General features: G+C 43.5%; 3 protein-coding genes across 4 annotated transcripts; 1 reads left to right on the top strand and 2 right to left on the bottom strand.

Moving 5' to 3' along the window:
- Positions 1 to 51: 51 nt before the first annotated feature.
- On the bottom strand, positions 52 to 1,340 carry LOC115760712 (venom allergen 5-like). Its single transcript, XM_030702183.1, has 5 exons — positions 1,126 to 1,340; positions 644 to 1,053; positions 485 to 589; positions 197 to 410; positions 52 to 134 (listed from the first exon to the last, which is right to left on the bottom strand). Exons 1-4 carry the CDS (start codon positions 1,258 to 1,260, stop codon positions 209 to 211), a joined length of 852 nt encoding a protein of 283 aa, XP_030558043.1. The 5' UTR covers positions 1,261 to 1,340; the 3' UTR covers positions 52 to 134; positions 197 to 208.
- Positions 1,341 to 1,580: 240 nt separating this feature from the next.
- LOC115758959 (protein tamozhennic) lies at positions 1,581 to 9,498 on the bottom strand. Of its 2 annotated transcripts, XM_030699764.1 has the most exons (5): positions 9,107 to 9,498; positions 5,415 to 5,603; positions 5,147 to 5,346; positions 3,729 to 5,087; positions 1,581 to 3,654 (listed from the first exon to the last, which is right to left on the bottom strand). In XM_030699764.1, the coding sequence occupies exons 2-5, from the start codon at positions 5,536 to 5,538 to the stop codon at positions 2,884 to 2,886; spliced, it is 2,454 nt and encodes an 817-aa protein (XP_030555624.1). In that variant the 5' UTR covers positions 5,539 to 5,603; positions 9,107 to 9,498; the 3' UTR covers positions 1,581 to 2,883. The 2 variants fall into 2 exon arrangements, with proteins under 2 accessions (XP_030555624.1, XP_030555630.1); XM_030699770.1 differs by lacking the exon at positions 9,107 to 9,498 and having other exon boundaries at positions 5,415 to 5,678.
- A 186-nt stretch (positions 9,499 to 9,684) lies between these two features.
- LOC115764303 (programmed cell death protein 2) lies at positions 9,685 to 10,929 on the top strand. The gene is made up of 3 exons (XM_030707242.1): positions 9,685 to 9,988; positions 10,059 to 10,143; positions 10,202 to 10,929. Exons 1-3 carry the CDS (start codon positions 9,720 to 9,722, stop codon positions 10,910 to 10,912), a joined length of 1,065 nt encoding a protein of 354 aa, XP_030563102.1. The 5' UTR covers positions 9,685 to 9,719; the 3' UTR covers positions 10,913 to 10,929.
- Positions 10,930 to 10,940: the final 11 nt, after the last annotated feature.

Genomic DNA, 10,940 nt, shown 5'->3' with positions numbered 1-10,940 from the left:
AGTAAATATTTTGCTTATGTATCAATCGAACTAGACGAAATTAAAGATTCAAAAATATATTATAAAAAACAATTTAAACATGATTACAATCATTTTACACATTCCTCCAATTTGGTCAGGGAATGCCAGAATATCTGAAAATAATTAGATTTTGAATAATAAAATAGAAAATAAACAACAAAATATACTATACTACAATATATAAATATTACTCCACATTGTGGAGCTTGCTGTCATTATCATCATGATCCTTGGGAAATATTTCGCCGTTATTGGTGCACAGGTTGCGATACTTGGAACTAGGCCAGGTGCCCCAGGTGCCACAATTGCTGGCTGCATTGCCAATCTTATAAGTATACGAACCCTCCATATTGATAAAATCGTAATGGCAGGTCATAAAGTGACAAAAGCTGTTCCAGAATTTCAAATCAATGAGTACACGATTTGGGATATAAGATTAGAAATATATATATATATTGCATACTCATCTGTGTTATTCTTATCACAATTTGTGGCTATGGCAAAGGCGCAGCCCAGCCTAGAGACTCGATCATTCACCATCAGCGTAAAGTGGCCCACAAGGTGATGGCTAGAAAAGAAAAAGGAAATACAAATATTTGCTTAATCACGTTTGGCAGCTCACCTGTTAGAGTCGAAATCTTTGAGCAGATCAACGGGATCACGAACCGTTCTATATTCCTCGAACATGGGGAATAGCGCCAAGTCCAGCAACTCTTTGACTGAGAAACGTTTCTTTTTGGCAAGAACCATGCTCAGATTTTCACCGGCATGCGGAAAACGCACAACGGAACGGCATATCGTGTGCTTGAAGGACACCGTGGAGGCATGCACGCGCGCCATATACGCCAGCTCCAGATCCCAGATGAGCTCACGCATGCGTGAGGCAGCCGGAAAGGTTTCATTGCCATCCGTGACCAACTCGCCACCAGCCGCCATATTCCGATACTTATTGTGATAGTCTAAGATGAGCTTGCGGAATGGCAACGTGTCCGGAACGATAGCCAAAAATTTCGCCCTGTAAAAAAGTGGATGCTGCGCGCACAGAAAAATTACAATTAATTACAATTACAATTAGTATTTCCATGGAAAGTTCATAATAATTACCAGTTCAGAGTCCACATTGCATATAAAATGCCGCCTTTTGGCCATGTTGCACAAATGGCTCTCATTGCGGCAATAATTGTAGCCGCTGGCAAGCTGGAGCATGGCCAGCAACAGCTGCAACGACAGCAGCCTCATAAAAGTTGACAGAGAATTTTGGGAATATTTAAAACTTGAAAAACTGGAAAATCTATGAAAAGAAATACATTTTTTTTTGACGTTTCAATTACACAAAAAAGTATCAAAACTTCTGATACACAATGCAAAGATATTATGTTTTTTTCTTTTTGGTTTTTTTGTATAATTTTTTTCAGTTTTATTTTTCAAAAATTCAAAGTGTATTCTTTTTTTTTTTAATTTATTGCTGGGATTTTAGGAAGAGTTTTTTGCCTACAAATTCATTTATTTTGGTTTTAGTTTTTCTCATTTTTTTTTTTTTTTTGAATATGCATTATAAATTGTATGTAATTTGTTTTTAACTTCTTTTTTTTTTAGTTAGTATTTTAGAAAAGTTGAAAATCGAATTTTTTAACTCTTGATTGTTTTGGTTTTTGTTTTCTTTTCTTCATATATTTATTTAATTTTTTTTTTTTTTTTTTTTGTTTTTGCTAATATCAACTGATACAATTTGAACTACATATCTTCTATATGTCAGGGCGCAATAGATTAACAACAAATCAAATAAATCACAAAAAGGTACATTATTTTCCTCCCTTCCTTCATTTTTTAAAATCTTTTTTGCATAAAAAAATATTATTTACTTTGCTTAAGGTTTCATTTAACATTTTTGTTTAGCAACAATTAACAAACAAATCAAGTGCTTTTTATTTCTCACTTTTTCAGCGTTGGGCGTTGGGCGTGGCATGGTGGGCAAAAACTAAAGATTGTGTGGCACTATATAGAGGGTAAACTATATGTACGCATGTATAGTTGCTGTCTCTCACTCTTATTGCATAATCTTGATGTGTACTAAGGAGCTGCTAATAAAATATAAGTGGAAACATGTTCAGTACTACTTGTATTACCCATTGGTTTAGCTCGTTCAAGTTGAATTGATTATATTGTATGTAGTAAAGGTATTTACGAAAAGTTAGTCTAGCATACAATAAACATATGTATGTATATATTGTGTGTATATATATATACGCATAATAAATATACTTGGCTTTCCAATATATTTGTATATTTTTTTTTGTATTTTTGTTTGTAACTCGGTTTAATAAACTATTTACAGACGCACACTCGCAGGCACACACAACTATACAGTTATTACTTACATTATATAGTTAGTATTCATACATACATGCGACTTATATCAGGTGTAGGCACATCATTTGCAACAAAAACGCGACGCCCACAACAAATGGAAACATATCTACGAGCTAATTAAAGCATGTGTACACAAGTCTAATCGAAAACTTAAATTGTAATTCATAATATGAATAATATATTACTTATAATAGTTATGTATGTATTTTTGTATGTATGTTGTCTCGTATGTACATAATGCTAGGGATTGTGATTGAAATCGTAGATGCTATAAGACTAGAGAACTTTCTATAAACATGCACACAGTTTGTTGTAATGACGAATTCCGTATAAAAAATATATAAGTTCTATATGTGTAGTTGTATATATCCAAAACTCCTCTCATACTGTGTGTTTTCTCTTCTATCACTTGCGTGGTGTACAGTTTCTCATATTTCATGTAGTAAATATATACCTATTTCATATTGTAGCATGTGCAGGATTTAACATAGTCTAGACACAGGTGGAGGATGCGTGCGACACATTTGCCGCCGCCTCCAGATTAAAGTCCTTGCTGCGACAGCACATCTCGCAGATGCGCTTCGTGTCCGGATTCAGGAACGTACAGAAACGACAGCTCCATTCGTTCGGGCTGGTCACGATCAGTTGCGTCGACACCGGCGGCGGCTGCTTGGCAACGGCGCCCGTTGCGCTGCCGCGACTCCGTGCACCACCGCTGCCGCCGCCTGGTCTGTTGTCTATGGTGGCTGTCTTTAGAGCGGATTTCACCTTTTTCACACCCGGGCTGCTGCTGTTGAGCGCTGGCGCAGGTGGCGCCGCTTGCACAATGCGCGGCTCACGTTTCTTCTCCAGCGTGCGCGACTTTTCCACAGCGGCGGGCTGTGTGTGCGTCTCGGTGCCGCGCCGCTTATCTGCAGCTGCACCACCATTGGCCAGGTTAAGTGAATCCAGATCCAAGCTCTGCACCAGCAAATCCTCACGATCGCCCAGATCCTTGGAGTAGCCGGAACGCTCCAGATTCTTGAACACATAGTTCCAGGACTCGAAACTGCCAACGCCCTCCTGCACCTTGGGCATCAGCGGCGGCGATGCGCTGCTCAGCGCCGTAAAATCATCCAGACTGGCCGACTCATAGCTGGTGCCATCCGAGATGTTCAAGTCACGCTCCCGCATATGCTGGCGGCCATCAGCTGCACCGGCGTTCAGACTAATCCGTTCCCTCAATTCCTTGTGCGTCGTTTTCCGATTATTATCCAGGGGATCCTAGAAAGAAACGCAAGTTAGAATCAAATAGGCAATATGTTAATCTCTTCTGATCTTTTCAGCTTGCCACTTACCATCATTGGCTCTCGCTGCCTGTCCGTTGACTTGTCGCCCGTCTCGAGCTTGGCGCGAATGCGGCTGCTTTTAGGCACAGGCCGCGCATAGACATACATATCCTGCGGCGTCGGCTGCGGCAAGGTCGTTGGCAGCATGGCAGGCACATCGTAGCCGCCGGCATAGCCCATGGCCATGGCATCCCGGGGCTGGGCATACATGGAGCTGCTCATGCCATGCTTGGCCGTCTGAGCACGCTGGCCACGTCGTTCGTATTGACGCGGATCGTTGAAGTCATGCTGCATGAGCTGGGCTCGCTCATCGAAGTCAATTAGATGGTGATCTGGCGGATATGTGCTCTGCCTGTGCTGCATGGCGGCCAGTGCGGCGGCATTGTTGGGCTGATGCCGTGCTGTTGCGCCTAACTGGCCGCCATGGTAGCCACAGCTGTGGGGCACTGCTGTCGCCGGCCTGTTGCCTATGCTGGCATACATGTTCGCATTATTCTGCTCCACATGGCCGTAGCCATCCAGGGGCGTAGCATAGGGCGCATTTAGCTGACTGGAGATGTTGTAGGGCAGCGGATAGCGATTGCCGGGCGCATTGTAAGCGCCAGCTACAGCCGCATACGAGGCGCTGCTGCCCATGCTGAGGCCATCCAGGCAATCGTAGGGCGCCTCATACAAGTGTCCATGTGGATGCAGTGCCGCACAATCTTTGGGATGCTGATCGAATGAGTGTCGCTGTGGCAGCGCCGTATGCGGCTCCTGATAATGTTCCAGGCTGCGCGAGTGCGTCATCAGAGCGCCCTGCGGTTGCTGCTGCTGATACATGCAATTGAGATTCGTGGGCGGGGCGGTTTGATGGGCAGGCGCATGCAGCGCGCAGATATTGGCATTATTATTAGCAGGTCCGTGCAGCGCACAGGCAGGGGCTGGTGCAGACTTCTCCGCCGTACAGCTGTCATTGCTGCGATTGGGGGGCGCGATGTTGCTGTAGGTGTTCTCCGTTGCCAGTAGATGCTGCTGCTGCTGCTGTTGATGCTGCTCCTTGCGCAGCCGCAGCTCGTGCAGTCGATAGGCCAGCTCCTTGATGGACTGCGTTGTGCCGCCGACATGTCGTTCCCTATAATGGAATATATCCTGCCAGCTGCAGCTGAAGCCAGCGGCACTGAGGCCCGCATAGATGTGTTTCATAATTTGGCACTCGACATATGCGGCCATCGCATCGCGCGAGACATTCGTCACCTGGTCGGGGCAGATGGGTCCCTCCAGCACAAACGTATCCTCGCTAATGCGACGATAGCCCATGGCCAGAAACAGTCTTTCGGCATCGATCAGATTCGATTCAACGTTATGCTGATACGAACCGGAGTAGGTCTGCAAATATGAAACGAGATTAGTTTTCGGCATTTTTGGTGGATATTTTGTGTGAATACTTTAAGCGTGCGAAATTCCTTGCGCCAGGGCTTTGTAAATAAATTGTTGGCATACTGGCTGACGGCCTCGAAGCCAACGATGGCATTCTGTGCCGTAAAGTCGTTCAGCTCGCAAACAGTTCTGCGCAGGACATGCCCCGTTTCGGGCAAGAAGAATTTGCGATCGTGCGGCACCACGCACAGAAACTCTTTCAGGCAGCCTGGCAAAGAAAAAATTGGACAGCATTTAGCTAATGTTAATGAAATTATTTGATTATCTGGCACTCACATTCAAGCTTCTTGCGCTCCTCGAGCTTCTGCGGGCTCTCCTCGGTTTCCAGAAACGTCCAGTGGCATTGCAGTATCTCCTGCCAAAGATCTGGCAATAAATCGCAGGGTACAAAATCGGACATTGTGGCGTGGCGCGACAGCGTGTTGCAGCAACGCCAAGGACACTCATTCAATGCAACGGCCGCTCCTGCAAGGCAAAATCAGTGCGAAATATAAGTACACAGTAAAAGAAAAACAATAAAAATAGAAAGGAAACGATTTTTTTGTTTGGTGTATCGAATATTAAATACCCTAGTAAAAACTGAGTTTTCGTTCATTTTTCCTATGAAGCTTTAACTTGTTGAGAATTGCAAGGAATAAAAGAGAGTCGACCTTCTGAGCAGCGGACAATGTTTGTATACGTGATAGCAATAATTTTCAAATTAAGCGACAAGTTGGCTTTAAAACAAACAAATTATTGCTTATAAGCTCCATGGGAGAGTCCATGTCTACTTTGAGAAGTAACACACTTTGTTAGCAAACCAGAAAACCCTCCTTTGAAGGGTATAGAAATGAATTCAAGGCTGCATCTTTAAAACAAGACTTTTATTGATTTTCAAAGCAAATGCTCTTAACGGCTGACAATAACGAGCACATTGTGTGCGTGTGTGCTTTAGTTGGGCCCGAGCCCAATTCTGGGCCCATTCAAGTGGCCCAGTCTAAATGCAGAGTCTGCCCAAATGGCTGGCAACTTGGCATATGAATCACAAACGCCATCCGGCATGACGCACGCACGAGCTATCAGCACAAATATATAAAAGTACTATATACACACCACACATGTATATATATGCATATATAGCTATATTTATTTGACAACAACTATGTGCATGGACGCTGATAGAGTAAACAATGGCAACATGTTTGCTAGCTGTTGCCCGCCTTTGGCTATGGCAGCCGCCATCGATAATGACTGTTAGTTAATACTTATCAGAGCCCCTTCCGCCCGTCCGCCCATCTGACACCCGCACATGCCGCAAACCGGGCATGGGCATCAGCTGAGGAGCGGCATGTGCAATCTACGATTAGATTCGCTAACCGAAGCCAACCACAACAGCAACAACAACAACAACAACAACATCGACCACTTGGCATATCAATAAAGCGTCTGCTTAATTGTTATTCATATGTGATTATAGTATATATATATAGAGGTATATAAATTTATATCGAGCTATCAAGCTGCATTTCGCAATTGGGTTAGACTAGTGGATCATTGAATAAATTATTGTACGCCAAGCAAAATTAAGATTCATCCAAAGAACATATATATATATAATTATATTATAGTAAAGGCAAAAAGCGGTTTATACTGAGAAACTGTCTTGCTTACGAGCTATCAATGACTTCATAATTAAAATCAGTTTGCTTCGAAAAGCTATTAAGATGATTCAATCGTTTTTTTTTACTCATTATTGTAGGGGATTTCCCCCTTAAATACTCTGTAATTTTGCGATTTCCTACACTATAAAAGGTCAATTAGCAATTGTCTATCGAAATATGTAGATAGGACATACAAACATATATATTTGTGAATGAGAAAAAGCTTATTGAGCACCATTAGGAGGAGATATATCCCGTTCGGCGGTTGAAAATGTGAATACTGAGATTATTGTCTTATCTACGAGCTATCAATTATTTCTTAATTATTTGCTTCGAAATGCTATTAAAATGATTCAATCGTTTATTTGTATTTCCCCCTTAAAAACTCTTTAATTCTGCGATTTACAACACTATCGATAAACAATAGTCTATCGATCTATCGAATTATATATATTTCTGAATAAAATAAAGCATATTGAGCACCATAAGGAGCTGGTATAAACTAATGTTTCCCAACTACCAGTCTGGCGTAGCAGTAGCAATAGAGAACGAAATAAATAATTTGTATTCCAGGGTATTTGCATGCGTTATCATCCAGTGCATAAATCGTGGCACTTTGCACAGCTGCTAACTGTTTTAAAAGTTTATTAGTCACTCGGTAACTAGATTGCACAAACGATCTGCATATTTTATTAGCAAATCAGCAGCTGGCTTGGTGGCCATTTGTCTGGGCTGGCTCATAAAGCTGGCGCTGCAGTTGCACGGCGACAAATTCAATTTAAAGTGCGGGTCAGGGTTGAAGGGGGCGCACTTTGTGCCATGAAGGGGAGGGGAGGGGCAGAGTGCCATGAGCTTAGAAACCTACTGAAATCTTATTAGCCTTGGCAGCTGTCCTGCTGCAAAGGGGTTTTTTTTATGACAGTGGCGCAGAAGCTGATTTTGTAAAGGCGACAAACAGTGGGCGTGGCAGCAGTGCTGGGCAATTTTTAATTAGATGAAGCCACAAAGTTGGAGTTGGAAAGTGGAAAACACAGCGATTGCTAGCTGAAATGCATGTCAAAGTTGGCTGCACATTTAATAAGCAGCTGAAGAGAAAAGAAAAAACAATTCCAACTTTGAATTTGTATATTTTACGAGGCCACGCAAAGTGCAGGGGAACGGCGGGAGGCCCGGGTAAAGCAACCAACGCTTGCAACATGAAACGTGAGATGGGTAAAAAGCAAACAAAAACAAACTAAAAGCTGTAGAAAGTAAACGGTTCAAGAGTTGACGTGTAAGAGCGAGAGAGAGCACACAACAAATCTAAAAAGGTGTAAAGCACACACACAACAGCAGCTAACAGCAACTGCAGAAGCAAAGCAGAAAGAAGAAAACAAAAGCCTTTGAAGTTTACACTCTAAAGCCAAGTGAATGCCGCTCAAAACAACAATAATAAAGAGTGCAGACTGCAGCAATGCTGAACAACGCAGCTAAAAATCAATAAAAACTAAATGAAGTGCAAAACACGCACAATAACAAAAACACAAAGTCACACACACACACAGAGAGAGAGAGAGAGAGAGAGAGAGAGAGAAAGACAAATAACGGCCTGATCAGCAAGCAAGCTTTTAAGTCTCTCTTAGCCTGAGCATGTGCGTAAATATGGACACTACACGTCGTATACTTATTAGCGTGGGAGTGAGAGAGGCAAGCACCTAACCCAAGCATTAACTGCGCCGTTAGCTGTAAGCAACGATGCAATGTTGTTGTTGTTGTTGTTGTTCTTGTTGTTGTTGAGCTCACATGCTCACGCAAATGGATGTTAATCAACAGCCCGAATTGACATTGACGACATTCAGAGCGCTAATTGTGCTGTTTTAAGTAAATTTGTACAAATACCTATTGAAATAACACAGCACTTTAGAGCACAGAAATAATTGGACCTTTATTGATTTTGACAATTTGACCTCAGCACGCTGCGCGTGTGTGTGTATGTGTGTGTGTGTGTGTGTGCGTGTGTTTACTTATATTTTAAAGTATTTTTCAATCTTGCTGTTGGGCACTTGGCGCAACAGTTTAAAGCACTTTTCTTGGCAAGGTGACAAAAAGTGTGTGTGTCTGTGTGTGTTCCTGCGTATTTATGCATGTCTGTGTGCGTGTGTGACCCGTTAGTTCGTTGCCGGCATACGGCAGGGTGTTCCAATTCTTATTTTCAGCCCAGCACATGCATTACTAAATTTAGCAAAACCCACACACACACATACACACACACAACACACAGAGAAAAGCATCGCAGAAAAGCTTATGCATAAACACCAAAAAAAGACTAAAAACAGGAAATAAACTTACAGAGATTCCTCATCGTTGCTTTTGTTCTTTTTGTTATTGCTTTGCTTATTAATTCTGTGCATCTGCATCGCTGTTTAAGTCAAACACACACACTGTTCAGTAAGGTTTCCGAATTAAATGCGTTTTTGTATTATTCTTTTTTTTTGCGTGGGTGGTTAAAATTCTATTTTTAGCACACGACAGTAGCAAACCAAAACGACGTGCGAAACGAGCTGAACAGCGAATGAACAGTGGAATGCTTCCGCTTGTTGTTATTGTTTTAACAGCAGCTGCACACTTATCGATAGCGTTTGCCTGGTAATAGCTACCAGCAGCCGCAGCAGCCGTACATTTTTCAACTGGCTTTTGCAACTATTGCCTATGCATTGCAGTGACGCACTTGATATTAATTTTAATTTCACTTTGTAACACGCACCTTTTCCAATTATTATTATTATGCGCTGCGTTGTGGTCGTGTCATTTTCACAGCAAACTAAACTTGGCTACTTAAGAGCACTGATTTTTTGCATGCTTACAACACTAGCACTATCGATTGACGTGAAGACTAACCTATCGATATTCGCTGACCAGGGCTGGTTTGACAACACGCGCTCTAGCAAAAGGTAAACACGCGATGGATGTGGATTTGGGTTTTGCAGAGCAGCCAAATAATGCGGCTTGGCTAAGTAATCGCTACTTTCCCAGCAAACTGGGCGGCCAGCCGGCCTGGCTTGAATTGGAATCGCTGCCAAGCACATCTCAGCTGCAGTGTAAGCAGTGTCACGCACAAAAAGCCTTTCTCTGTCAGCTGTATGCCGCGTATGAGGACGAGTTCAATTTCCATCGCAGCATTTATGTGTTTGTGTGCCGGAATGGCGACTGTCAGCAGGTCAACAAGGCGGAGTGAGTGGCAAAACAAGTGTTAATATATGTATATATGTAAAGATAAACAATATTATTTTTCGCTTACCAGAAACTTCACCGTGCTGCGTTCGCAGCTGCCGCTGAAAAACAAATTCTACTCGGAGCAGGAACCCTCGGAGCATGGCGAGCCTCTGGTATGTGTTGTTTGCTTCTAAAGGGACTTACCCAAACTTATTGTTTCTATACACGTAGCCTGCCATAGCTAGTCTGAAGAAACTGTGCGCGGCCTGCGGCTGCTTGGCGCCGCATGCCTGCAGCCGCTGCAAGGACATCAACTATTGCTGTGCCGCACACCAACGTGCACATTGGCAGCAGCACAAGCCGCACTGTGGCGGCGGAAGCCTGCCAGAAGCTGCCAATAAGCCCCTGCCAGCGATTGAGTTTCCTGTCTACGAAATAGTCATGGAGCGGGAACCAACAAGCGATGTGGCTGCAGCAGCTGAGAAGGACGAGCAGGCATGTCTTGCAGAGTATGAGCAGCTCTCCGCCAGCGGCAAAACGGGCGAGCTAAGCGACGTTCCCGAGAAGGAGCTGGACAAATACTTTGGCAGTTCATCGGCAGCCGAGGATAAAGCCTTTCAAAAATTCAAGCAGCAAATTGCAGCTGAACCCGAGCAAATTGTGCGCTACAAACGACAAGGTGAGCCGCTGTGGATAGCAAATGTCGCGGATACGATTGAAGATCAGCTGCAAGCGCTACCCAACTGTGCCCAGTGCGGCGGTCCACGGCAGTTTGAGTTCCAGATAATGCCACAAATGCTGGTGCTGCTCAAGGACGAAACACTAGACTGGGGCGTGCTGGCGGTATACACGTGTGCGCGCAGTTGTCAAATAAGCGGCTACGTGGAGGAGTATTTGATCAAGCAGGACATTGTGGGATCAGCTGCTGCAGAATTGTCTTAAGCACAAGCTGGTCGGTTTACAGTCTCTG

This window comes from Drosophila novamexicana, unplaced genomic scaffold (assembly GCF_003285875.2).
Source record: "Drosophila novamexicana strain 15010-1031.04,08,12 unplaced genomic scaffold, DnovRS2.1 tig00000008-arrow-pilon, whole genome shotgun sequence".
NCBI classification, from domain to species: domain Eukaryota; kingdom Metazoa; phylum Arthropoda; class Insecta; order Diptera; family Drosophilidae; genus Drosophila; species Drosophila novamexicana.
This window is presented reverse-complemented; position numbering and strand designations above follow the sequence as displayed.